Below are 26,472 nucleotides of genomic sequence, written 5' to 3'. Positions count from 1 at the left end.
CAGTTGAGTACTTAGCAACGAAAACAAAGCAATATCATCAAAAATTCAAATCCAACATTGTAAGCCAGTATTTACTAGGCTCAAGTCTAATAATCATATTTCACAGATGAAAGCTAAGAAGAACACGCACAGATAATAACAGATGAAAAACAGAACAGCGCCTCTCGTAGAGAATATGGATTACAGGATTTCATCAAGACAAGGCCGACACCCAAACGTCCTTTTCGTACCCACGCTCAATCGCTCATGATATCCATCACGTCTCATCCGTAAGAAAGCAGTAGCTTTCAGGACACATACACACATAACCAATGACAACACCTCTTTTGGCCCAATAGGTTTTAGGTTTCCCATGTGTAATTGAACCGCAGAGGCGCGTAAAGAGGAGTCAATTAAGGAGATTTAGCAGAACATTAAACCGGAGTCATGCAATAAGAAAAGTTCGCTTCGTTTCTGCTTTATGACCGTCCGTAACGAGTCTTGCCAAAAGAGAAAGGCACGTAACGGTACTTGATCATGTGCTGAATCTGGCGACGCATCGTCAAGACGAAGAGGATGATCCAGTATACAACCAGGACGGGCCAGAAGACTGGGATATCGAACATGGAGAACCAGCTGCATACGAAGCCGATGGTGATGGCGCGGGTGGCCGAGTGCCAGAACTTGAATTCGGGGAGACGGCGGATGAAGGGCCGGAACTCGTCGTCTGACTTGCTGGGAAGGCTGGGACCAGCATCGCCGTCTTCGAGTCCTTCATCTTGGGTGAGGGAGGGGTCGAATTTAGGAGTCAGGAAGGCGAGGAACAGGTTCAGGAGGTAGATGCCGAGTGTGTAGGCGACTGTTGATATGCAATTCGTTATTAGCTTTTGGTTCTTGGTTGTGTGTAATTTTCGTGTTTGCCATTGCCATATAGAAGCAATCCCTCTTATCGCAAGCGGAGAGTCGTCGCAATGGTTTCCTTCCATCAATGGCAAACGAGGAGAAACGTACCGATATACCATCCTTGCGCGAAGACGATACGCAGGAAGAACATCAACAGCAGAACTGCGGATCCGACCCAGCGGTAGGTGGCATAGGGAGTCGAGGCATCGAGATAAGCTTGGTAGTGCTGTTACAGTCTCGCGTTAGTACTCAGGTGTTTCGTCTGCGGGATACTGGGACCTCCGGGGTCCGGGGAGGCAAGCCCCTCATGAACACTCACTCTGGTCAGTTTAGATGTGTGGGCGGTCACCGCAGTGAAGGGCGACTGGTCTGGCTCAGGAACATCCATTTTTGCGGGGAGGTGTGTAGGGGAGAAAAGTAGAAGCCCGATGGAAGTCGCAGATCGCAATGCTGAATGCGTTGTTTCTGGAAAACAGACGCAAAGTGTCCCCTGGATGTGCACCAATCAGCGTTGCGATGACCCCAGGCGGCAGCCACTGACATCTCATGTGACTTGTGGCTATGCTATGTTTGATTATGTAATGTGTTGAATGCAGACAGTAGCTTAGTCACCAAGACACATGAATTGGAGTGCTGACCGCCTTCCTGTTTAAGCACGCGAAGCTGGTAGTTATGATGTTGATATAGATCTCGTTGAAAGAGTTTTAGTATGAGATTGATATTACTGGTGTGGATAATAAGTTTAAATTTTACCTATCAAACCTATAAGTTCTTTAGGAAGACAAAACTGGACTTAAGTTGAGGATTGGTCCCTTAATCACGGCCTTTGCCTCGGGACGGTTAACTTCGGTCCCCAATTCGGGGTTGCGGGGACATCTACATCATAATAAGTCACCTCCCTTTCACAGCTCTCCGAACCCCAAGTTATACTCCCACTTCTATTCTAAAACATACCTAATAAGAAAACAAGCATCATGTTTGCGCGTCGCTGTGCCCGCCTAGCTACCTCCCGGACAGCCGTCCCATTGACCTCCTTCCTAGCTCGAGCACGTTACTCCACCGGGCCGAGCTATGAGCACATTCTCGTCTCGACCCCCAAGCCCGGTGTTGGCATGAGTGAGCAACCCCTAAACAACAATTTCAACTAGGGAAAAGTACCTAACAGCTCAATTAGTTACCCTCAACCGCCCCAAGGCCCTGAATGCGCTCTGCAGCCCTCTCCTCGTAGAACTGAATGATGCATTGAGCAAGTACGACACAGACAATGATGTCGGCGCAATCATTATTACAGGAAGCGAGAAGGCTTTTGCTGGTATGCATGAGCGCCCTGATTGAATCGTTTTACCTGATCATACGCACATATCTAACGAATAACCCACAGCTGGAGCCGACATCAAAGAAATGGCCCCCCTCACATTCGCATCGGCATACACCAACAACTTCATCGCTCCCTGGTCGCACCTAGCAAACAGCATCCGGAAACCCGTCATCGCCGCCGTATCAGGCTACGCCCTCGGCGGCGGCTGCGAGCTTGCATTGATGTGCGATATTATCTACTGCAGCAGCAACGCTACATTCGGACAACCGGAGATCAAGCTGGGTGTTATTCCCGGCGCGGGTGGATCGCAGCGTCTGACTGCGGCTGTGGGCAAGAGTAAGGCTATGGAGCTGATCCTGACAGGCAAGAACTTCAGTGGAAAGGAGGCTGGCGCATGGGGAGTTGCGGCTGAGGTTGTTGAAGGTGGACATCAGGAGTTGCTTGATGTTGCATTCAAGACCGCCGAGAAGATCGCGGGCAATAGTCGGGTTGCTACGCTTGCGGCTAAGGAGGTTGTTAATAAGAGCCAGGAACTTTCTTTGAGGGAGGGTGTTGAGTATGAGCGGAGACTTTTCCATGGGTTGTTTGGGAGCAAGGATCAGAAAATCGGTGAGTGGATTTGAATATATCTGGTTGAGTATGGATATGGATTTGGCTAACATTCAATACAGGTATGACTGCTTTCGCTGAGAAGAAGAAGCCTGAGTGGTCGCATGAGTAAATATGCCCGGTGCATATCATGAAACCACTGGTTCCTATGCTATGCTTGGAATGTTGATGGTGTGTCGAACTACTAGAAATATATGCTTGCACTTTCCCATAATACCCCCTGGAGATTTCCTGCTAGCCGCGGCCTGCCGCAGCATTTTTACCTCAGTTATCACCGAAAGCTGCATTTGCCGGCTGAGCATTGCCTGCTGGTGTTCCGACCTTGTACTGCTCGAGCGACCGGTTGATTCCAACAATACCCCAAGCGAAGACAGCCACCTCTCGGATCGTGTCCATGAGGTTCTGCGTCGGAGGACCACCAGAGCTACCGGCCTTAGCCTCTGGTTGGGGAGGAGTCACTGCAGAGCTGGGAGCAGAAGAGCTCGAAGTAAAGTCGGACCCGGAAGAGTGGTCGTCTTTGCAAAGCGTAGTTTTCACCTCGGGATACCCCACATTCGGATCGATGTTTTCCTGGGCACGTGGCGCTTCCTCATAAGAGTAGACTGGCTCAGGAGCCCACGGCGCCGCAAAAAGACCATTTGAGTAAACAGGGACCGGCTGAGGTGGCATAGTAGTGCTGGTAGGTATGGGAGCCCGAGCACGACGGAGAATAACAACTAGTCCATCCGATGTGCACGACACAACGGCTTCCAGCTCAAGAGGAGGGATTGGGTCCGAAAATGCGACGAGTCCACGTTGAGCCATTTCTGGATTTTCATCCTGCATGGGATTCCGAAACCAAAATCGCAGATAGGCAATTGAGTCGTTCGCCTTCGCGCTCTCCAAGCATCTTACTGCATCCCGCAGGCAATGCTCTTGGATACAGTAGAAGAAGCTCTTCGAGATAAGCTGGCTCGGACTCAAGCCTAGAATCTCGCTCACGCCGCTCGTAGCGTACATTATAGTCGCAGTGCGAGTAAATCTATTCACGAACATCGCCGCGCGAGGCTCATGAAGTGGCTCATCAAGACGTTGCGAGAACTTGTTGGATAGCCACGTGAGCATGTGATAGCGCGAGTCATTGGGTGAGGAGTCGAAGAGATGGCGGACAATAGGCGCATCAATGGCACGATCTAGAGATCAAACATAAATCAGTAATGCCCACCTGTTTGCAGCGACAGAGGAGCTTACTCTGGGCGCCCTTCCCACGTCCATAGACGGTGGTACTTGCGATCAACACGTCGTACACAACCGTAAAAACACACTCGCATCCGACCCACGATCCATCCTTGTGTCGGATCGAACAGTAGTTCAGCACAGCGGCCTTATCCAGGCGCACGCCCCGACCATGGACACTGCGTGCGAAAGGCAATTCCTGTGGATGGAAGTACTCCCAGCACGAGCGATTCAGCACCTCGTATGGTTGGTATCCAAGCACCACCTGAATACTCTCCGAGGCATATCGGATTGAGGCATCTCTCGAGAGATCTATTCCTTGCGTTAGTTATGACGTTATCCCCTCAGATGGGCTTGCAGAGTGCAGGTCGGGAATGGCTTGCCATGAATTGTGATGAAGGTGGTGTCCATCCTGCAGAAGAGTGGGACCCCCACTAACCCCGCGCGACGGAAGCTTGAAGAGTCTGGGCGACTCGAAAAAATGAACAAAGTTTTCTATCAACGTGGAACAAAAGCAAAATGAAGTCACTGCTCTGAAACCGGTGAGGAGTAAAAGCGGGAAACTTGGCGGAAGGTGTGGTTCTAAACGGCTGTCAACCGTGGATCCGGCACTAGTGGGACAGGGACGATTACGCCTTGAAAGTGGAGATAAAGTAAAGTAATTGAATCATTCTTATTAGGTAGATTAAAGCTAGTAGAGGGCAATGCAGTATGTACATCTCAATAATCATATCTCCCGGTCATGCAAGTGGTGTATGGTGTATGTGGGCGCGCAGTATGTAAAATAAATCTCAAATCATAAACATGAGACACGTCGCATCATTGCAAGCCAGCGTTCTTCTCCGTCTGACTCGGTTCCGTGTGGGCATGGGCATGTCTTTCAGCCCGGTAGTCATCAATGACTTGTCCTTCGATAGTTTCATCGAACACATCGACATGTGTGGTCGCAAACTTGCGAGCGCTAACCTTACGCTCGAAAAGCAAATCCAGTTCGGCAAATGAGCGGCCGCGAGGCTCAGGAATGCGGAAGTAGGCATAAATAACGCACAAGAAGCAGCTTCCACCCCAGAAGAAGCCAGCGTAATTGCCCCAGTCCCAGGCACTAGGGTTCAGCATATACGGTGTTAGGACACCACAGATGATGGCCACAACATTGTACAGGCAACGACCAAGAACGACCGTCTTGATTTGCAGACGGCGGGTCGATATTTCGGCGACTAGGGAGTAACAGACAGTGCCGACTGTCAGCTGGTAGAAGAGAGCCCATACGAGCATCATCGAGCCAGTAGCCAAGGAGGCTGCGTTTTTGTGAGCCTCCGGGACGAGCCCGAGGAATCCCATAATCATCAGCATCGTGCAGAGACCGCACAATCCGTACAGAATGAGTGACCGACGGCCAACTCCCCAGGCCATCAGTGCCCAAGCACCGAATGTGCCAACCATATTAATGCCATACTGGCCCATAGCGAAAGAGTAGGAGTTATCCGAGGACAATCCTGCCTGTTCCAAGAAGTAGGTCGAGTAGTTGGAGAAGGTGTTACCGCTGAGATTCTGTAGCGCCCAGGCCATGCAGACAATCTCGGTCCGGCGTCGATCGATACCCTTGAAGCAGTCCAGGTAGCTGGCACCTTGTGTAATCTTAGCCTCCAAAGCGGTTGTATGAACCATCATCGAAATCGTCTCGTCGGGATCAAAGTCGGTTGTGCGATCCTTGCTCGTCAATCGCTCAAGGGCATGCTTTGCATCCTCCGTCCGTCCTCTCCGAACCAGCCACCAAGGAGACTCGGGCGCCAGCCAGATACCAATAAATAATGGGACGGGCCACATCCACTGCAGTCCGTAGGGAATTCGGTAGGCCCACTGGTCATCCCGATTCAGCATTGCCTTGATAACGCCAATTCCAATCAATTGGCCAACACCCCAGCAGAAATTAACATAGGTTGTCAGGTATCCACGTAGCGCGACGGGGCACACCTCGGAGGCGTACGTGACGGTCAACGTCTGGAACACGCCCCAGGGAATACCACACAAAATCTCGGCAGCCAAGAGTGACTGAATATTCGGGGCCGTGAAAAAGATCGCCGTCCATGCGCTCACTAGGATCAAACACGCCATGATGGTGTACCGATATCCAAACCGTTCCGAAGCCCATCCGTTGATGAACAAGCCAATGATTTCGCCGACAGAAGCACCGTTACTAAGACCCGATTGCCACTAAAGACCCCTCAATGTCAGTTCCCAACAGAGAAGTACCTGCCCAGAGACATGGCCATTGGATGGAAGCAGGGAGAGACGATCTTGACTTACCGAAGCCGACACTTCATATTTCCCATTCGATTGCAATGTACCATATTTCTTATTAAATTGCGGGAATGCATAGAAATTGTTCACAAGACTGATGTCGTATCCTTCCATGACAATGCAAGTCGAGATGAGGACACTCCACGCGACGGCCTTGGGATACAATTTGATTCCCTGCATCAGGGTCATGTTCTGCTCCTTCTCCGTCGCCGCTTTGGCATTCTGAATGACCTTAGTCATAGACGAGTCCGAACCTGGTCCGTCCGTAGAGTGGTAGTGCCGTAAAGCCTCATCAACAGGATCAATGGCATCCTGAGCCTTGTATTCAACCTTGCCCGCACCAGAATAAGGAGGCACGGGACCTCCCGCCGAAGCGGCGGCCTCGTGCACTTTGTCCTCGGCCATTCTGCAACGGTCGTAGAGTGCAGAGGCACAGAAGGCGGGTGGGGTGGAAGTATTGAGGGGGTAGAGGGGGGTTGTTCGGGGGGAAGTCGAAAAGGGTGTGCTTCAAGAATCGGAGCCGCGGAGGCCTGCGGAGTTTCAAGAAAAAAACTGTAACGTACCCACCCGTGGAAACATCACACACCAGCACTCAGGGGTTGCGACAATGGACTTCCCCGGGTAACTTCAACCATAGAATTGGCTAGAATTTACAATTGAGGCTAGACAGAAAAAGACTAGAGACAGACTTTTGCGGGGGAACACGGGCTCAGGCCTATAGATTCGAATTTTCGCGGGATTGGACGCTTGGCGGAGGCAAAAGAAGGGAACCGTGTATGATTGGATCTTTTGTTGTTTTTCCCCCTTTGCCACAGAAAGTATCTACAAATGTCGGTCGGTTGTACCTGTATAGAGATACGAAAAGCTTAACACTGAATCGGAAGATAAAATAGAAGCTTGTATCTCGCTCTGCCATGTGTGCTCACATATCACGGGCCCTTGCATACTTGCCGCTTTCGGAGATGGTCCGTGCATATGGTAGAGTTGCAACATCTGCACTGCTACACTTTAACTTTCCTAGATCCGGTGACCGTCTTTAGACTTCGTAAAATAGACCTCTTCCAAGGGTTCATGCATATCTGTTCTCGCCGTAATCCACACGCAACAATTACCCGAACTTTATCATAACAATTGTAACAACATCCAATTATTCGCTAAATGCTTTCGCTTTTGATAGATAAGGTTCTCACTATTTTCATTTCGGAAGAAGTAATGGATCCTTGATTAACCGCTCCATATCTTGCGCCCGGATATGCACCGACACATCAACCCCATTATGTGTCCAACTCCCGCCCAAGCCATCAACATCCTGCGGAGGTGGCGCCTCCTTGATGAGAACACATCCATCTAAGTCCGGTATAACGCCCTCGGCATACCTAATATTGGGCGACTCACTCAGCCCAAAATCAACATCATAAATACCCGCTCGAGCCCAGCTCGTAACAAGAAGATGTCGGGAACCAAGAAAAGCCTGCCAGATCCGCTGCGGACACGTCTCATAAGCCAAGCTATGTAGGTGTGCAGCAATAGCAGCTGGCTGGGTCATCTGGTTAACAGTCTTGCGAATGCTCTGGGAAACCTCCCGCATCCGCTCATCTGCAGTAGTCTTGGATGATGCGAGTTGCGTCCCAGTCATTTCGATATTCACCATCATGCTCGGTGATCCAACGAATCGCTCTTCGAGATGAAGGGCGGGTCGTAATCCGAGAGTGAGGTCACAATGGATGGGCCCCGAGTCTTCGTGTTGGTTACGGGCCCGAGCGATGCAGGACCATATATGTGCTAGAACTGTATCGTGGCGGCTGATCCGAAGGGCCCCACTCTCTTGAGGACTCCCTTTGATTGCGGAATTCCATATTATTTCCACCTGCTCGTAAGTAAGGTGGATAACGTAATGGGAGACGGGTGATTCAGAGTCCCATTCAGACCAAGGCATGGAGGTGCCGATCGGGTGGATCTCTTGCGATCTATATGCCTCGGGGATGACTGCTTCCCAGGGACAGCCGACTGTGGAGATCCACCAGTCGTAGCGGTGCAAGGGGAGAGTTGCGGCTTGTTTGAGAATATTCGGGTCCGGGGTATCTGCATTGATATCTGCGGCAGCAATAGAGTCGAGTTGATCTGGTTCGAAGATAGGCTCTAACAGTGGAGCAGGCGGGATTGAACCCGACAGAATCCAGCGGCTAATGGTCGCCCAGTCCTTTACAAAATGGACAAGTGATGAGATGTCGCCCAGGGGGTGTCCCAGTTTCGCTGACAATGCAAATGCCCCGCAGGCTAAATGAGTGATTTGAACAGCCATCAAGGGTGGGAGAACGCCGGCTACATCGGGAAGCCTAGGTTGAACAGCATTGGCGACTGCAACTGAGGGCACCAGGTCATCTAGTGAAACTTCTTGTCGATTATATATTGGGTGTTCTAACGGCCTTGAAGCCGGACATAATGTATCCAGGGTGGCCGTACTCTGGGCAGTAACGAATTCAACACCCGAATCCGAAGATGTGCCATAATGAACATAGACTCGGCCATATCGGCGCGCATGTCGAGCGAATTTTGCGGTCTCCGCCGGCAATTGAGACGGATCAAGAGACATGATGCTCCTCAGATGACCCGTCCACTGGGGATATGCGTCGAGAGCGGCTCTGAGCGATTGACGAAAGTGGCCTGTTAAGTCAAACCCATCTCGTTGTGTATCAGGCTTTTCCCAGAGCCAAATGGCACACGACGTTGAGAAGTTCACTGTTGTTGCATCTATCAATGACAACGCCACACTATCTTCCATCGGCTTGGTTTTCGGGAAGATCCTCTCCGACATGACTCGGTGAACTTGAGTGGAACTCATGTTTCAATGGATTCTCAGTAAAGAACTTTTCCCCTTTGATGTCTTCGAAACAGAGCAAAGGGCAAGAAAGCCTAATAAGTAGGCCAGCTTTAAAGCTTGGGTCTTCCCTTACAGAGTAACCTTAAGTGCCACCGATAACCTCGGAGGAAAAACACAGATGTTATACATACGATATTCCATTACACTGTTCACTCTGACTCTATCTCAGTAAAGCAGTTACAATCACGCTCATTGATGAGCAATTGAATGAATGTTATAAGGCGATAAGAGTGGATCTATTATTTTCTCGCATCACTATTGGTCAAGGCTGAATGACCACGTCTGACTCACCATGAGCAAAGCTGCCAATTTATCCACTCGTGTAGATATGCGTCCATGTTCCGAATAGAAAGTCATACACCTATATTTGATGCAAAATGAAACCGTGTATGTAGTACTCCCCGGGGCCTTTTGTATAGCTAATGATCACATGGCATTCATTGTCTGTAGATAAGGACCAACGAACCAGCCACGCTAACTTTCCAAATCACGTTGGACTGAAATCTTGAGAATTGTCATCTCAAAGTGTCTTTATTGCTAAATTTATTGTAGGAAGTATCAGAGGCTGTTAGGAAGCATTACTCATGTTATCTCATGATACAACGGTTTATCTGATGGACTCAGAAATGCGTCGAACAATGTAGGATGATCTACAAATCTTGCGATAGAACGGACAAGACAGAAACTTCATGTCAATATGCGGTATTTATCTTGCGCGATCTCAGAGGATACAGATTCTATTGAACGAAGGCATACCTGCAGATGCTCGGGGACAGAAGTCTTTTGAATAAAAATTAAATCCCACCCGGTGTTGTGGTAGCTATGAGCCTCTTCCGTCCCGCCTTTCGATCAATCAAGAGCAGAATGATCTTCTCTGCATCTACTTAGCCAGCCGAAGCGACCTCTTTGCTTTTCTTTTTCCATCACAGACGTCATCCTGCCTGTGTCGATAATTTTTTCTCTGTTCATCGTTGATGATGGATTTCTAAGACGGCAACGGTTGAGTAGGTCCCATTGATCCTCATCTGGCCTGACAGCTGCATCGTGAATCTTAGAAATGAATATGTGATATCGTCTCATCGTTCTGCCACATTGCGGCCACAAAATCGTCAAGGAGAGTGGCGCTATAACCATCCTGCTCTGAATGGAGGCATCTTGCCATTACCCGGCCGAGCTGGTAATATCCGACTCATCTTGAATCGCATATAAAGCATCCGACATTCGACTTGACCTATTGGGGAGACTTTGTTCGTGTCGGCCATTACATTCATTTTTCTGCCGTCACTAACACGGAGACTGTCTGGATGGAGGTTCCTGAAGAGACTGGACCCAGTGCAATTTTCATTTCTGATCACCGTTCTACGATTAATACCAATCTACATATGACAAAACTAAACTTGAGTTGATGGTCGATATCAAAGGCGCTGGGCCACAAGAATCAAGCATTTACGCCAATCGGGGAGCATCCCACCGGCTATCTTTGATCCAATCATACCCCGGTCGTGCCATAGACCCATGCTTGTTCCCGACGGGGCTCCGCATAAGATACTCATTTGTGATCAACACGCGTACCCTCGCGATAAACATAAGTACTTCCCCCGCCCTCAACTTCTCACCTTACTTCGCCTTCTCTCTTGGAAAATCTGCAGGGGCTTGCTGGTCATGTATTCCGACGACGACGGTACTGCTTCAAGAGAGTCAGAGGCAGCTTACTGGGCCCGCATACGTAACCTTATCGCATTGACATCTCTATTGTCATGGATGGGGTTTGGGGCTGCTCTTCTGAGCAGCGATTTTACGATCGCGGATTTTACCATGTATCGACCAACATTCTGGGCTAAGTTTCTGTGGGCAAGTTCACTTTGAAGAAGATTCTATAATCAAGCTAACTCGACATCTAGCCTCTGCTTTCAATGCACAGCCTTCGTTCACACTGGATTGAGAATCCAATCAGTCTCTATGCTGCTGGGCTAAGGGGATCGCTAATTTCCGTTGCTATTCTTGCTACGCAAATCCGCATCAGAGCCTCGGACAACGACGCGCCAGTCTGCGATTTATCAGTATCATCATGTCAAATATATATCGCGATTCTCTTGGCAATTTTACAGCTGCTGTATCCTCGCCGACCGAACCTTTTCACATCAGAAGGGGATTCCGTGGATTATGAGAATAGCTGCTCGGCCACTCAAAGATACTCAATGCAGTGGTGCTCAGGTGCCCTTCGCATCGCTGGAGATAGCCTTGGACTCGACAAAATGCCGAAACTGGATTATCGAAGCAAGTCCAAAACCCAGCCATTGATCAAAGATTTCAAAACCTCACTGTGGAATCATATCCTCGCTGAACGGTACCTTGGATTTGTCAAACAATGGACTCTCATGCTTGTGCGGTCTGTAATTACTTTTGGCTCTCCTTACTGCATCATGCAATTGATCAGATGCTTGGAAACAAAGGGCCCAACAAATGCTGCTTGGATTTGGCTGATAGGCATTACAGCCTCCTCTATATGCGAAACTGTGATCCATTACCATATGGCTTGGATTCAGTGGTCTGAGATGGGAATTCCGATTCGCGCACAATTAATCATGGCAATCTACTCGAAAGCACTGAGAGTCCAAGACAAGGATACTGGCGACAAACCCGCAGCAATAAATCTCATATCTTCTGACTCCGTTTCCTTTAGCAAGTTTACGGCGGTGAACTACATGCTACCCTTTTCGTTTGTCAAGTTCTTCTTCGCGCTAGCATTTCTGATGAAACTGCTTGGATGGAAGAGCACCTTGGTGGCCATGGTGGCAACAGCGGGGACTGTACCTATTCATACATGGGTCGTTAAGAACGTGGGAGCTTCGAAAAAACGACTGACAGTGGCAAGAGATAGAAAGACAAAGGTAGTTTCTGAAGGTCTTCATACACTACGCCAGATCAAATTCTCGGCCACGGAGACGCAATGGGAAGACCGTATTGACGCGTGTCGTCGCGAGGAGCTAGAAAAGTTGCGTGAGACCTTCATCGCCATCAATATTAGATCTGTATGGAAGGTCGCGTCCCCTTTCATAGTGGCTGCTGCGGCAATTTGCAGCTATGCATATACGGAATCCAGTGTCTCTTCATCCATCATATTCACGGTAATCGAACTATTGCCTCACCTTCAGGGCACTTTGGGTCTACTTCCCGTGGTATTCCAGGACTACTTTGGTGCTCGGGTCAATGCGCAGCGTATGGATGTTTACTTAAAAGAGCCTGAATTGGAGAAGAACCTGGATCCTAGCCCAACGGGATCTGTCGTTTTCCGAGATGCATGCATTGCCTGGCCCTCTGAGAAACAACCAAAGAATCAAGAGAAGTTCGTGAACTCACCTGATCATTTCGTTCTTCGTGATGTTCACATTGACTTTCCCACCGGTGAGCTGAGCATCATCCACGGAGAAACCGGCTCAGGCAAAAGTCTATTACTCTCAGCGATTCTTGGAGAAGCGGACCTTCTTCGTGGTCGCATCGAATCACCAGCGCAGGAACACCCCGTTGCATTTGTTTCCCAGACTCCATGGCTACAAAATGCTACAGTGAAACAGAACATCCTGTTTGGGAGCACTCTTGACGAAGACAGATATCAGAAGGTCCTAAGAGCCTGTGCACTTGAAACCGATCTTGCTGCTTTGACCCTTGGGGATGAAACTTATATTGGTCTTCGAGGCGTGAAACTCAGTGGAGGTCAAAGGGCTAGAGTAGCACTTGCCAGGGCTATTTATTCACGGGCCAAAGTAATGGTCCTAGATGATATTTTCGCCGCTCTTGATTCTCATGTTTCTCGTGAGATATTCGCAGCGCTGACCGGCGAGCTCTGTCGCGGTCGCACAAGAATACTCGCAACCCATCATGTGTCTCTCTGCCTGACGAAGGCAAAGTATGCTGTTGAGATTCAGGAGAAGACTATACGCCATGCCCGCGCCATTGAATCAATTGAGCAGACAGCGTATGAATTGGAGTCAAACAGTACTTTGCTAGACTCATCAGCTGTGGAGAAACCAAAGAAGTCAGTCAACCGCACACCAAAAGCTAAAGGTGTTGTGCAACAGACGGAATTCGAAGCCTCGAAGACTTACCTCATGAACGCCGGGGGCCTGTTTTTTGTTACTATCTATGTGCTAGGTCTTGTCGGTAAGCAACTTGTGATGGCATCGACAACCTGGGCTCTTTGCCGAATCAATTCGGCACGTCTAAACATCAAAGCCGACGACTTAGTTGATGGTAAGGGAGTGGCTGTACAAAGCCACCTATATCTCTACCTGCTAGGATCTCTAGCCGCTGTCGTGATGGAATTCCTCTTCAATCTCCACATGTACTCTGGATCCCTACGTGCCTCGAAGGCTCTGTTTCGCAAAATGACCGCAAAGGTCATCCGCATGCCCCTTCTATGGCTCGATACTACCCCCGTGGGAGAACTGCTCAAAAGATTCAATCCGGATATGAGAATGGTTGATGACTTTCTGCTAGAATCTGTGTCTGAAACTAGTGATAGTTTGGTGAAACTGATGATTGTTTTATGCGTTGGGTAAGATTGATATATACCCCATAACGACAGTCAAGACAAATGACTGACTCACCCTTCGTATCTAGAATATACAGTTCTCTCTACACAAGCTGTTTGACGCTTGGTCTTCTATACTGGTGCTTTCAAGTTGCCAAGAGATATAGCAGAGCCCGAAAGCCGTGCAAGCTCGGTGAAGCGGAGAGCAACGCTGAGATACTAGAATATTTCACTACTTCTGCGTCCGGTGTTTCGACCATAAGAGCATTTGGGGTAACAGGCCAATTCATGGATCAAATGCATTGTCGAATTGACAAGTTGTCGACCGTTCGTCGGCACTTCTGGATCTTCAACCGTTGGCTTGGTCTTCAAATGTCACTCGCGGGCATTCTGTTTACTACAGGGACTGGCATTATCCTACTGTCAAACAGATTCACTTCCATGATGGACGCGTCTCTCGTGGGGTTTACCCTTACATTTTCGATGGGATTCTCAAAGGCTACATTCAATGCTGCCAACAGTTTTGGAATGCTGGAAAGATACATGGGGTCCGCTAGCAACATTGTTTCGTATTCGGAATTAATAACCGAGCGCCAAGGTGGCAGCGAAGTCGCAGCAGACTGGCCACCTCATGGGCAAGTCAAAGTCGAGGGCTTGAGCGTTGCCTATTCGTCCAGTCTTCCTCTAGTCCTGAAAGACATATCCTTTTCCGTGGATGCTGGCCAAAGAATCGGAGTTGTCGGTCGCACTGGAGCTGGCAAATCTTCCTTAACTCTCGCGCTTCTCCGATTTATGGATCCTCAATCTGGTTCAATATACATTGACGGAATGGATATTTCGACAATAAAATTGCAGTCGCTTCGATCCAAGGTTGGGTTTATTCCCCAGGATCCGGTCCTTTTTTCAGGCACCATTCGATCGAATCTTGATTACTTTAATCAATTTCCGAAAGAGAAATTGAACGAGGCTTTGCGGCGTGTGAAGCTTCTTTCTGAGGAAGGTCAAAAGGAGTCTGGCTCATTCCCTCTGGACTCACAAGTCACTACAGGTGGGACGAACATGTCGCAAGGTCAACGACAACTCCTCTGCCTTGCCAGAATCTTGGTCCGGGATCCAAAGATCGTGATTCTTGATGAGGCTACATCATCGGTTGATGACCAGACGGACGCATTGATTCAAGATGCCATTCGAAACCAGCTTAGTCGGACATTGATCGTGGTCGCGCATCGTTTGCGCACCATCGCGTCATTCGACAAAGTTATTGTGATTAATGAGGGAAAAGTTGGAGAAATTGGAACACCAGCGGAGCTTTTGAGTATGAAAGGGTTGTTCTATGATCTAGTTCAAGAGAGTGAGGATAAAGAGTTTGTGACTAGGGCTGCATTTGAATAGATAATACAAGACTGAGTGAATAGATCGGAAACAGTGATCTGGAACCACTAGATCTTATGAAATTAACTAAATTTTATTTTTTGGCTGACCCGTACTCATAATCGATATGAACCAATGATGTAGGCCCGTCGTTCCTCATTGCCTAAAGCGACTAGCGCGGTATCGGCATCATTATCTGCAAAGTGTAGCAGTATAGACGATGTGGGGCAGGCGGCCTCGTATTATCTTGGAAATGAAGAATTAGGGGCTGAGATCGCTCGAATCTTGGAACGATGGACAAGGGATAAAACCTAGAATGCTAGTTGCCTTTTACACCCTACAGCTCACTATATGCAATGGCAGTTCTTGACCCCAAGACCAGCAAAGTGTCTCCACTCAACGAAGAATTTGCAAAATTAGTTCAATCAACTTTGAAAAAATGGCATATTCAAGGAGTGGCCATTGCTGTGATTGATGGGGATGAAACATGGACTGAGGTATGATCTAAAACAACTTTCAAAGATCACGTATACTAAAAATCCCAGGGATATGGAGTTGCTGCGTTTCCTGATACTCCAGTTACCCCCGACACTTTGTTCTATACAGGCAGCACGTCAAAGTCTTTCACTGCATCCGCGGCTTCATTGCTGGTCGATGATAAGGAGAAACACCCCAACATCAAGTGGACAACCCCACTAAGCGAACTCATCCGCGACGACTTCGTTGTGCAAGATGAGTATGCAACATCCCATATCACACTGGAGGATGCACTCTCCCACAGAACCGGATTACCCGGACACATGATCTCACTAGGTCGCGAAGGCACAGTCCGCGACGTAGTCCGAAGCCTCCGTCATTTCCCAATGGACAAAGAAATCCGAACAACCTGGCAATATTCCAATGCCATGTTCATCACCGTAGCACACGCAATTGAAACCGTCACCGGCGAATGGCTAGGTGACTTCCTCCGCAAGAACATCTGGACACCCCTGGGAATGAACTCGACTTTCTTCTCCCTTGAAGACGCTAAGGCCTACGCCGCCTCGCACAAAGAAGTGACGCTAGCAAAAGCGTACGGCTCGACTGCGGCTTCGTCCGAGCCAACCGAGATTCCATATTGCGAGGGAACTCTTAGTGGCGCTGGTGCTGTGATTTCATCCGTCCGTGATTACGCCACGTACATTCGGTCGATGATTCGACAGGCGGGTCCGCTTTCTAAATCCGGATACGAAGAGCTTATGAAGCCTCGCGCGTTTGTGCCTCAGATGCTGCCACAGATTACGCAGCAGAGCTTTTACTCGCTTGGGTTGATAATGTCCACTTATCGAGGTGAAAGTATCGTTTTTCATCCCGGTGGCTTGGACGGTATGACGGCTACCATGATATTCTTCCCGAAAAGAGATTGGGGCGTTGCTGTCTTCTCCAATGCGACTGGCCCGGGCCGTGAAGTCCTTGCGTGGCATTTAATTGATGATCTACTAAGTGTCCCGAAGGAAGAACGTATCGATATCTATGACCTGTAAGTCTTCGCGCCGGACTACCTTCAGCACTCTGTTACATTCCTAACAAAGTCCAGAAAACAAAAGAAGATTGCCAAAATCGAAGAAATGCGCTTGACGGCTCGCGAGCGTCTATACCCCTCTGCACCTTCGCCTGGTTTATCACACGCGCTGCCATTGCAAGAATATGCGGGAAAATACACGCACCCCGCCTATCCGGACTTCATAATCAGTCTACGAGGTGACGAAGATTCGGGACTGCACGTTGCTCTATCAGGAAGTTTGAATGTCACCATGAACCTGAAACACGTATCTGGTGAATATTTTGTGGCAGAGATTTTCGAGTACATGTGTGTTCCCGAGCCATCGGCTATCGTGAAGGCTGAGTTTCATATCAGTGTTGCGGGGCAAGTAGATAGATTTGGCGTCATTGCTGATTTCTCGGATATGCCTGATACTACGATCTGGTTTGATAGGGTTCTGTGAAAGACTTTTAGCTATACATGCCATTAATTACGAAATCGAATAAATTAGAATAACGAAACCCAGTCCAAAGTATCCAAAACAACTCAGCTCCATTTCGGGGCAGTGGATTGTCTCTGAGAAGTTCATATAGAAGAAAAAATCTAGTAAGCTATGCTTGTTCATACACATCGGGAAATCCGTAGACGACAGCCAATCAAAAGTTAGCGCGATATTATCCACTCACGTGCTGACATGCACAAAGCCTCTTATTGTCAGATGCGAGGTGTTTTCGGCTCCGAGTCACTTGAAATTATACAAAAATGCAAAAAGAAGAGGCTTGCATCATCCGTGAATCGAACACGGGCCTCGTCGATGGCAACGACGAATTCTACCACTAGACCAATGATGCTAGTTCATGTAGTGGGTCTCACATAATCCACTCTTGTCCCAGACCCAAGGACAGGAATTGACGGTAGTCTTGCATGAGCAGGAATGCAAGGAAAAACCAGCGCACAAAAGTACGCATTCAACACCGTGGAGTACGGCAAGGAAGAAACATAGGATCTACGACAGATGAAGAAGAAATAATGCAAGACGGAAAGGTAGTCCTAATAAGGACGTCAATATTATTAAACTAGCTACATTTCCCGTGTAACTTGCTCGGCAGGAACAACTCCGTTACCAGTATCTTCATCCCGCTTAACATGAATCTTTCCCTTCAGCGTATCAATAGCGCCCGTCTTTCCAATCACGATGCCCTTGTACTCCCGCGAATCGTCCACAGTCTTAACATTAAGGTCCTGAATCAGGAGTGCACTGCCCAACGCAAAGACTTCAAGAATGAGTGCGATCAGTAGCATCAGCCGGAATGTGCTAGTGTATGAGTGGTTGATGGCATTTCGGGTGGGTGAGCCCCAAGGATACCCTGCAGCGACTTCAATGGAACCTTCAATCTCTGCGAGGTCGGCTAGGGCATCGCTGGGGAGATATTCGCGAAGTCTTCGAGGGAGAATAGCTGGGAAACCGTTAATTTGGAACAAGAAGGATAATAAATTTGAATCACATACCAGTCCATACTCCTCCCGCTACCGCTCCGCCAATGGCACTGCCTACTCCAAGTGACGCGGTGAACAAAGCAGTGACTGCGGCCATGTCTGGATATATGTAAGCAGTGAAACTGTGTATCCAAATTAAAGGGTAGGAGTCTTACCATCCTGGTTGACGGCTGCTTGCATGCCAAGCTGCATAGTATTGATGATACCTTGCCCAAAACCAAGGATTAATTGGGAGACAACCAGTGCACCCAAGTGATCGTGTCCATTAATATACTTATAGGACAACCCGAGTCCAAGAAGATTGAGAGCATATCCGGAGACTGTGACCCACTTATACCGCTTTGTATACTTAACCAAGAAAGCCGATGCAAATTGTCCGGGAACAGCGGCAAAGGGAACAAGAATCGCGATGTTTGTAGCGGCTTTAGTGGAAAGTTGAGCGGCAACTAACTCGTATGTGACAATATAGTCCTGGAGAAGGTAGAGTGCCGTGTAATCAATCAATGAGGCTGGCATCGTTAGTATAGTCCACTTCAGTGCGAATTCAAACATACCTGCTATGCCGAAGATTACGGTGCGGCTCTTGAGCAGCCTCATGGACATCATAGGCCAGGGAGCCCACATGATCTCCCACACGACAAATGCAATAAGGCAGACGCAGCCAATCACGATCATAGCGATAATATGGCCGGCTTTCCATGTATTCGCTGTCCTCGCCGCTAGCGTGATAGGCACAAGTAAGAGGGACAGTCCGGCTGCAAACAAGATTAGACCTATAAGATCTAGTTTCTTGATGTTCGCGAGGTGATTGCGAGGCTTGTATGTTCCTTGGGACTTTTGTTGTTTCGTCGCCTTTCGTTTGCTATGGAAAAGAGCCAACGAAAGTGGAATCCCAATGATGGGAATGAGAATCGCGAAAATTCCAAAGCCCCATCTCCACGAGATTTTGAGGACAGATGCCGCGAAGGGACCAGCGATCTACCAAGATTAGCTGAAATCTCACATTGTGATATCTTGGTTTCTATTGCCTACCCAAGCGGTAATGAATGATGGCGCATACGGGATAGCATTCATAATCGCACGATTATGAAGATCGCTCGAATCACCGGCAAAGATCTGAAGCATTAATGTGATTCCTTAACAGTCAGCTTAGAGTCTTGCGCGGGAAAAATAGATCATACCCTCAAGACCGAATACCCAAAACACCTGAGCACCAGCGTAAACGCCTAGACTCGCCGAAGAGGCAAGCATGATCAATCCAATTGTCGTCAGCACTATGCAAAACAGGAACATTTCCAGGCGCCTGTCATTCCGGTCAGTCTCCACTTCATACATAGAAATGCAAACATAGCTGCGTACCCGTATAGATCGGCAAATCTCGCAAGAGGTTGCAGACATGCTAGTATTATGTAAGTATATTACATCTCCAATAGAGCGAGAGAGTAATGAACGAACCTGATGCAATGACAGCTTGTACAACAGCAATTGTGCCCACCAATGGGGCGGAGGTAAAGCCACTCGCCGCATAAGCCGTAAAAGTAGATGATGACTGGTTATTCAAGGTGATGACAAAAGCCATAAGCCCAGCGGAGATCCAGATGACGATCAGACTGCGCAGAGTCCAGTTGCGCTTGATACCGTCCAGATCCGCCAGCCCGGTTCTATCCTCAGTGGGGCTCTGCACGCCAGCCAATCCATCGCGAGCGACCGTGCCCAATTCGGGCGATTTTTCATCCCTATGGGGTTGAGTTTCGGTACTCATGGTACTCATAATCAGCCACTCCTTAACAACCGTGAGTGTTTGAGAACGGACGAACTGACTCCCCAAGAAAGTTCTGTAGAAGTTTATATGCAAACCTTAGCAGAGTCCCGGCATCCCGAAATTCTGGCTTAGTGTGTAGACCTGCAGACTTAGTGCGAAGGCTAACTCGATTTCCAGGGATGTTGTCAGGGATGAAGTTTTGCACGGACGGTCGCTCCGAAATTGCCTTTTTCGGCTCGCTTTGCACTGCTCGTTTGGAAGGTCGGCTTACCCCGCGAGCTGAGACAAGGCTTTGTTCTCCTTTTATTCAGGCTTTTCAGCTCCTTTTGCAGTCTCTTGCGTGGGTTGATTCGTTTTGACCTTTTCTACCAGCACTCTGTTACACTTTTCTGTTCCTTGTTTCTCTTTCCTCTCCGAATTTATTTAAATTCCATGTGAGACATGTGACAGTTAACATTGCATGCTATAGTAGATCTACTACTTTGGCAATGCGACCACATTATTATACATTATCCCTTTGACTCGATCCTTCCCGCAGACCGCCACAAAGAGATCGATATTGCTGCGATAGAATTCCTCCTTTTCTTTGATATCACTGTCCAGCACGGAGATCCGAAAAGCATCATGACCATCTTTTTTCATCGCTATGATTAGACGCATAACGCGTATGACCATTGCCACAGGCATTCCATCTTCAACGGCCCCACCATACTTTCCAAGCTTTCCAATCCAGTCGTATATCCAATTTGACACTCCAATATGGGGGCAGGAAGATGCACAACAGATCAACAAGGAGAGAATGCCAATCTTGAAGGTATGTTTGTATAGGCAGTCTTCCAAATCAAGACCACAAGCAATGCGAAGCAGCAGGCTTTCCCAAGGATAATTCTCTCGGGTGAAGCTGGAGTCGATATGAGGTTGGGCGAACGTCGTCAATCGATCGACCATTTGCTGGGAGCTGGCATGCTGTGCTGTGGCATAGTACGCGTAGTTCATAGCTGCCTCATACGATCGAAACCTTAAAGGCTGGACGTGCAACTCCCCGTCTCTCTCCCCGACCGGCTCAGTGGATGCAGAAGTGAAGGACTCGACTGGAAGCTCTGAGAAATCGAGATGCGCGTGCCAGTCATCCAGGTTTCTCCGGTTTTGCTCAAATTCCTTCAAATATCTCTCTTCAGCGGTGGTGGACTGACCCGGTGAGTCATTTTGTCCACTGACAGAGTCAATGTGCTCGACCAGGGCCCCAAAGGCAATGTGAGATTGTTCCTCCGAAGCTAGCTTGGTTCCGCGACGTACGAAAAACTCCACAATTATGTTTCTAGCGCTGGAAAATGTTTCACAAAGCAACTGTGCAATAGTGTCGGATGATGAACCGCCTTGTTCTAATGTATCTGTCGGATCCCGAGGTTGGATTGAGGCAAGAGGTCGCGATCGGTTGGACCCAATGGTGAGTCTTTTGTTGATTGCCAAGGATCGTGAACTTTTCCAAGTACTGAGCAGTTTGGGGTTGAGTTTAATCGACCCTTCCTTAACGTGGGATTGTGCAGAGCAATGTAATTTGTTGATCAATTCCATCTGCTCAACAGCACTATTAATCGACCCTACATCGATCTCAATATAATAAAAAAGAAGTGAAGTGGCGACAAGGTGGTCGAGGTTGTCGTCTGGGAAACCGTTCACATATTCAGCCAGCTCCCGGATTCCTTTCCCGTAGTACTGGAGGCTTCGATATCGGTGTGTTCGCTCTGGGATGTACAATTCATTATCGCCGGAGCTGATTGAAGATCCAGTATGGGCGAGATGAGCTGCCGATACGGCAAGAACGGCATATTTGAACGGCAGGAATGTAGGGATTGACAGGGTGAGGTCAGCGAAGACTGGGGGTAGAATAGGAGTGACGCAAGTCCTCCACTGCGTAAAATAGTATTCTTCCAATGTGCGAGCATCGGAAGTATCGAAACTGAGATTCTCATCACTATTTTTCATATCATTATTCGGTAAATCTCTTGGCGATACTTCTTGACTGGATGAGTCCACGTGATAATTTGCTGTGTCTTTTATCGATGACTCGGGGGTTTGCGTGTAAGATGTGCTCTCTTCTTCATGCACGGACCCGCCGTCGGAGAGTTCCATGTCATCTATGTTGATACAAGAAATGGCGACTGGTGCCCATTCGATATTGTCGAAAGAGCTAGCTGGACCCTGCTCCAGCACGGTCGGCCTAGTAAATCGGTACCTCACGATATACCCATAGCCGTCGCACTCTAGGCCAAGCCGGACACATGTCTTGCATGACGGCTTGTCCTCATCGCACTGTTATATAACAAGAGTATCAGTTCCTGGTATCTCAAAAAGGAGAAGTTCAGTCTGTACCTTGACGCGCCGGCGCCGACAGGTATGGCATCCCGTTCTGCTACGGGTAATGTTGGTCTTCCTCTCTTTTTCTCTCCCTTCCGGCGTGCCATAGTGGAGGGTCAGCGCTGGCAACTTCTGAGGGATCTTCTAAGTTTTAGCTTGATAAGAGTGGAGCCAGGGGTCATCCATCTGGAAGGATGTTTGAGCGTAAGTTTGAAGGGTCAGCCAGACCCCTAATCGCATATTCTTACCCCCGCGCCCGGTGTGTGGCTTATCACATGACTAGGTAAGCACGAGTCATGATCTTCAGTACTTTTCTCAGCATCACATGCATGGAGGTACTTTAGCATTGCAATGAATATATTTCTGTTGATCAAACTACGTTTAGCTCAATCCATATTTCGGCTGCCCTCACGACCTCTGGTTCGGCTCCTTACCGATGATATTTTCTCGTATTCAAGCGACAACCTTGGAATATATTTTCCATGGTTAGCGCCACCCGTTTTGGTTACCCACTCGCTTAGATAACCTTGAACGTGAATTTCTTTAATCAGATTGAACGTAAAGAATCTTCAATATGTATCTTCAACTCTGGGACTTGCCTCCTATTGGACGCATTGAAGCCTTTGCCGATGGACTAGGCTATACTTGTTATGGAATCTATAGCCCGGGATAGATCTTCTTCCTGCCCTCTTGCCAGCTTTATCCTTAAGTTCGACACATGGATGGCGAGCATATGGCGTGCCATGCGACTATCATTAATTAGCGGGCACTTCCTTCATGTGTCCACGGGTGTAGGTCATGTGCAGATCATTGAAACTAGGCTATGCTATAAGATTCTAAGGTCCTTCAAAAGTGCATGAAATTCTTTGCTCCCAACTCAAAGAATCAACATTGTTAAGATCATATCCTTGTCTATCACTAGATCCCACGCTACACCACAGTGCAAGCTGACTCCTTATGGCGAAAATAACACAATCTACAGTGACGAGGGGAAAAAAGAGTTACCTAGGAGTTGGCTCAGAAGAGGGGTAGTTCGACTTAAAGAATTTATCCCCAGGTAGCCTTTAGCTAAGAGAGAGATCCACACGTCAATGCTGCCATTGATGCTGGCCATTACTTATCATTAATTTGGGGAAGCCCAAACCCCCTCATCTCTACTGTACTTGCTCTCTGATTTCTCATTGTGAACATTGATGGCGTGTACCAAGCTAAGCCGCGATGGTGCAACAGTGGATAGCAATGGCGTGAAGGAGATTCTGGTCGCAGGAATGTAAAGTAATTCCCACTGCCCGTTTTAATGTCACAATAAAACAAAACTATTTTAATCCTGACACTTTTGGTCCATAGATTCTAGACACCGTAATAGCGTGGCCATTCAAAGTTTCACACTTTTGCCTCTATCAAAACCCATAGTCAAGTACTTATTCCGATGGCACCATCATTAGCTTAGATTGTGCTTTGCGGAACAAAATTATGCAAAATAGACATACCTTTTGCGAATAGTCAGTGGAAAGCCACCGACATGCTCTACTCAATAGACTTGGCATTAAATTACACATGCGCCCTTCGCAGAAAATGAGAAAGAAAGATATTAGCTGTTTTATCGTGGGGCTGTAGGAGTCAAAAACACTGATAGTTTACTCAATAGCTACATGCATACGTTATTGTTAGAAATATGAGTGGAGAAGACTACTGATGATGAAGATGATGGCGTTTGACTTCCCCTCACTGCAAATATGGCATCAGGTACTTCTCTCGGTACTAATTTATACTCCATCTGTCGCAATACCAATTGCCAGTGAGCACGGTGCATTGGACGCATGTGCTATATAATAGCAGTCTCCACGCTTTCCAACGGACCTCTTTCAGTGAATTGTACTCGACAATTGCTCTCACTTACTAAAACCAAAAATATGGGCTTTCTACGCAGCAAAGAAGATGCGGACGAGATTGTCACATCCGACGTGAGCAGCAATGAGATCGACCAAGGAAGTCTTCATTACACAGCAGAGGGAGGAGAAAACTCCAACAGGCTCACAATTCAAGAAGCCAGCGGTGCCCCCGTCGAGCAACACAGTCCCCTTGGGTATTCCGTGGGCCCGGTAACTGTGGTATTTCTCAACCTCAGTATGATGATTGGAACCGGCGTGTTCTCGACTCGTATGCACCTCCTAGCTTCATCCAAGCCCCACTCTATACTGACCAATGGAATTCTCAGCATCTGCCATTCTTGAGGGGACCGGGTCATTTGGCCTCAGCTTGATTTACTGGGCCATAGGCTTCTTCATGGCATACAGTACCCTGTCGGTGTATCTTGAGTTTGCTGCCTACTTCCCATCTCGCTCTGGGTCCGAGGTGGTGTATTTGGAACAGTCTTTCCCTCGTCCTCGGTACCTCTTTCCAACCGTCTTTGCGGTTCAATCGGTGCTATTTTCTTTCAGTAGTAGCAATGCGATCGGTTGGTCCACATCGAAAGCAAGAAATGGGGTTAATAATAGTCACTGATAAGTAGTAGTTCTCGCGGAGTATTTGTTTGCTCTTGGTGGTTCAACACCTACATCAATGCAAGAGAAGGGCGTGGCTGTTGCAGCATACACAGTCGCTGTCTTAGGTCTGTTTACCCAAAGTATTGTGAATACTTCAGCACACTAAAGTGTTACTTTAGTCGTGATTTTCCACACCAAGGGGTCGCTCATGCTTTCGAACATTATTGGAGCCATCAAACTCGTGACTCTCATCTTGTTAGTATTTCGAGTATGCGACATGAGTCAAACTCTGATTAACACATCCACTGCTTGTCAGCATCGGAATCACAGGTCTCGTTGTCCTCGGGGGTAATACGTCAGTCAAAAATCCAACTCTCAATTTCAAAAATGCATTTTCCGGCAGCTCTGAGGCAACAGTGTACGGCGCAACTAATGCACTAATTGACATTGTGTTCTCATATTCTGGATACACAAATGCATTCAACGTCGTTAACGAAGTCAAGGTTGGTCTATGTGGTGATTCATTATTCTAACCCGGTGGCTGAGAAATTATCAGAATCCTATCAAGACTCTTCGCTGGAGCGCTCCTCTCTCTCTGGCTGTCACGGCAACCCTATATATTCTGGCCAACATAGCCTACTTCTCCGTTGCGACAAAAGAAGAAATTATAGCGTCGGATCAAGTGGTTGCAAGTATCTTCTTCGAAAAGGTATTTGGAACAGGAGGGGCAGCGTCTGCACTAAACTTTTTGATCTGTCTCAGTGCATTCGGAAATTTAATCTCTGTCCTGATCGGCCAGTCACGAGTACTTCGGGAGTGTGGGAGGTATATCTACCCCAATGTATTGTGATTATGATCTTGGACCTTGGCTGACATCTCTTTCAGACAAGGAGTTCTTCCATGGACTAATTTTTGGACTTCTACAAAACCGTTCGGAACTCCTTTGGGCCCATATGCCTTGAAATGGGCATTGACGATCGTGATGATCCTGGCGCCACCCGCAGGTGACGCTTTCAACTTCAGTACGAACTCTACATGCTCCGTTAGAAAATTTTATGGAACTAACATGTTAAACTCATCTAGTCGTGGATCTTAGCATTTATCCATCCAATCTTTTCCTGTTCATCCTCACTATTGGTCTACTCATCACCCGCCAACGTCGCAAGCGCCTCAACCTAGAGCCAGCAGAATTTCGCAGCTGGAATGTGGCAGTGGGGTTTTCTCTCCTGTCTAACATATTTATGATTGCCATGCCGTGGTATCCACCAAGTACCGGGGCAGATGGTGGTGATGTATCATTTTGGTATGCCACGTACTGTGTTACTGGACTGGCTATGTAATTCCTCAACCTTATTTCCCCTTTTAGCGCATATGCTGACCTGAATTAACAGTATTGGCGTTTGTGTCGTATACTACTACATTTGGGTGTGGCTTCTTCCAAAATGGCGCAAATACGAGCTGCGACAGACAATCATTCATGGAGAGAATGGGATTACAGCACATCGCCTGGTCAAGGTTCCACTTGATAATATCGAAAATTGGGATGCAGAGCACGATGCAAGTGGGCGGTTCAGACAAACTACACAGATAGAGGAGGGCGAAGTGGAACTGAAGCGTGATTAGGTTGGGTGAACTCGACAGCTAGAGGTAGGGGGTCACACATTTGGAAAGAATCAACGACAGGGGACTATGGACCAGGGCGTGGACTGTGCCATTTCACGAGTAAGTGGGCTCTTGGA

At 48.0% G+C, this 26,472-nt stretch overlaps 10 protein-coding genes across 10 annotated transcripts; 4 read left to right on the top strand and 6 right to left on the bottom strand.

The window, feature by feature from the left end:
- Positions 1-458: 458 nt before the first annotated feature.
- Positions 459-1,330, bottom strand: N7503_010044 (Rer1 family protein; the record flags this gene model as incomplete). The annotated part of the gene is made up of 3 exons (XM_057069590.1): positions 1,202-1,330; positions 991-1,108; positions 459-838 (listed from the first exon to the last, which is right to left on the bottom strand). Exons 1-3 carry the CDS (start codon positions 1,268-1,270, stop codon positions 459-461), a joined length of 567 nt encoding a protein of 188 aa, XP_056916201.1. The 5' UTR covers positions 1,271-1,330.
- Positions 1,331-1,834: 504 nt separating this feature from the next.
- On the top strand, positions 1,835-3,019 carry echA (enoyl-CoA hydratase echA). Its single transcript, XM_057069589.1, has 4 exons — positions 1,835-1,998; positions 2,057-2,194; positions 2,264-2,809; positions 2,872-3,019. Exons 1-4 carry the CDS (start codon positions 1,857-1,859, stop codon positions 2,919-2,921), a joined length of 876 nt encoding a protein of 291 aa, XP_056916200.1. The 5' UTR covers positions 1,835-1,856; the 3' UTR covers positions 2,922-3,019.
- A 54-nt stretch (positions 3,020-3,073) lies between these two features.
- N7503_010042 (PAS domain-containing protein) lies at positions 3,074-4,435 on the bottom strand (the record flags this gene model as incomplete). Its single annotated transcript, XM_057069588.1, has 3 exons — positions 3,074-3,981; positions 4,040-4,336; positions 4,408-4,435. The coding sequence occupies 3 exons, from the start codon at positions 4,433-4,435 to the stop codon at positions 3,074-3,076; spliced, it is 1,233 nt and encodes a 410-aa protein (XP_056916199.1).
- A 408-nt stretch (positions 4,436-4,843) lies between these two features.
- N7503_010041 (putative MFS alpha-glucoside transporter) lies at positions 4,844-6,730 on the bottom strand (the record flags this gene model as incomplete). The annotated part of the gene is made up of 2 exons (XM_057069587.1): positions 4,844-6,238; positions 6,332-6,730. The coding sequence occupies 2 exons, from the start codon at positions 6,728-6,730 to the stop codon at positions 4,844-4,846; spliced, it is 1,794 nt and encodes a 597-aa protein (XP_056916198.1).
- Positions 6,731-7,520: 790 nt separating this feature from the next.
- N7503_010040 (transferase family protein) lies at positions 7,521-9,140 on the bottom strand (the record flags this gene model as incomplete). Its single annotated transcript, XM_057069586.1, has 1 exon — positions 7,521-9,140. One exon carries the CDS (start codon positions 9,138-9,140, stop codon positions 7,521-7,523), a length of 1,620 nt encoding a protein of 539 aa, XP_056916197.1.
- A 1,979-nt stretch (positions 9,141-11,119) lies between these two features.
- Positions 11,120-15,129, top strand: N7503_010039 (uncharacterized protein; the record flags this gene model as incomplete). The annotated part of the gene is made up of 2 exons (XM_057069585.1): positions 11,120-13,761; positions 13,827-15,129. The coding sequence occupies 2 exons, from the start codon at positions 11,120-11,122 to the stop codon at positions 15,127-15,129; spliced, it is 3,945 nt and encodes a 1,314-aa protein (XP_056916196.1).
- A 335-nt stretch (positions 15,130-15,464) lies between these two features.
- Positions 15,465-17,093, top strand: N7503_010038 (uncharacterized protein; the record flags this gene model as incomplete). Its single annotated transcript, XM_057069584.1, has 3 exons — positions 15,465-15,605; positions 15,654-16,627; positions 16,685-17,093. 3 exons carry the CDS (start codon positions 15,465-15,467, stop codon positions 17,091-17,093), a joined length of 1,524 nt encoding a protein of 507 aa, XP_056916195.1.
- A 617-nt stretch (positions 17,094-17,710) lies between these two features.
- N7503_010037 (uncharacterized protein) lies at positions 17,711-19,889 on the bottom strand (the record flags this gene model as incomplete). Its single annotated transcript, XM_057069583.1, has 8 exons — positions 17,711-18,087; positions 18,140-18,226; positions 18,283-18,636; positions 18,682-19,105; positions 19,160-19,263; positions 19,309-19,430; positions 19,487-19,526; positions 19,583-19,889. 8 exons carry the CDS (start codon positions 19,887-19,889, stop codon positions 17,711-17,713), a joined length of 1,815 nt encoding a protein of 604 aa, XP_056916194.1.
- Positions 19,890-20,366: 477 nt separating this feature from the next.
- N7503_010036 (Zn(II)2Cys6 transcription factor domain-containing protein) lies at positions 20,367-22,594 on the bottom strand (the record flags this gene model as incomplete). The annotated part of the gene is made up of 3 exons (XM_057069582.1): positions 20,367-22,202; positions 22,263-22,391; positions 22,496-22,594. The coding sequence occupies 3 exons, from the start codon at positions 22,592-22,594 to the stop codon at positions 20,367-20,369; spliced, it is 2,064 nt and encodes a 687-aa protein (XP_056916193.1).
- Positions 22,595-24,160: 1,566 nt separating this feature from the next.
- N7503_010035 (uncharacterized protein) lies at positions 24,161-26,356 on the top strand (the record flags this gene model as incomplete). Its single annotated transcript, XM_057069581.1, has 9 exons — positions 24,161-24,407; positions 24,466-24,705; positions 24,760-24,858; positions 24,913-24,988; positions 25,050-25,236; positions 25,290-25,558; positions 25,619-25,755; positions 25,817-26,069; positions 26,125-26,356. 9 exons carry the CDS (start codon positions 24,161-24,163, stop codon positions 26,354-26,356), a joined length of 1,740 nt encoding a protein of 579 aa, XP_056916192.1.
- Between the last annotated feature and the right edge of the window lie 116 nt (positions 26,357-26,472).

This window comes from Penicillium pulvis (assembly GCF_028828015.1).
Source record: "Penicillium pulvis strain IBT 33274 chromosome Unknown scaffold_8_segment0_segment0, whole genome shotgun sequence".
Classification (NCBI taxonomy): Eukaryota; Fungi; Ascomycota; class Eurotiomycetes; order Eurotiales; family Aspergillaceae; genus Penicillium; species Penicillium pulvis.
This window is presented reverse-complemented; position numbering and strand designations above follow the sequence as displayed.

Bases quoted from the DNA above. Each gene is read 5' to 3' on its own strand.
- echA (XM_057069589.1), top strand. From the start codon at position 1,857: ATGTTTGCGCGTCGCTGTGCCCGCCTAGCTACCTCCCGGACAGCCGTC. The intron at 2,195-2,263 runs GTATGCATGAGC...AATAACCCACAG, and splicing joins AAGCGAGAAGGCTTTTGCTG to CTGGAGCCGACATCAAAGAA. The intron at 2,810-2,871 runs GTGAGTGGATTT...CATTCAATACAG, and splicing joins GAGCAAGGATCAGAAAATCG to GTATGACTGCTTTCGCTGAG.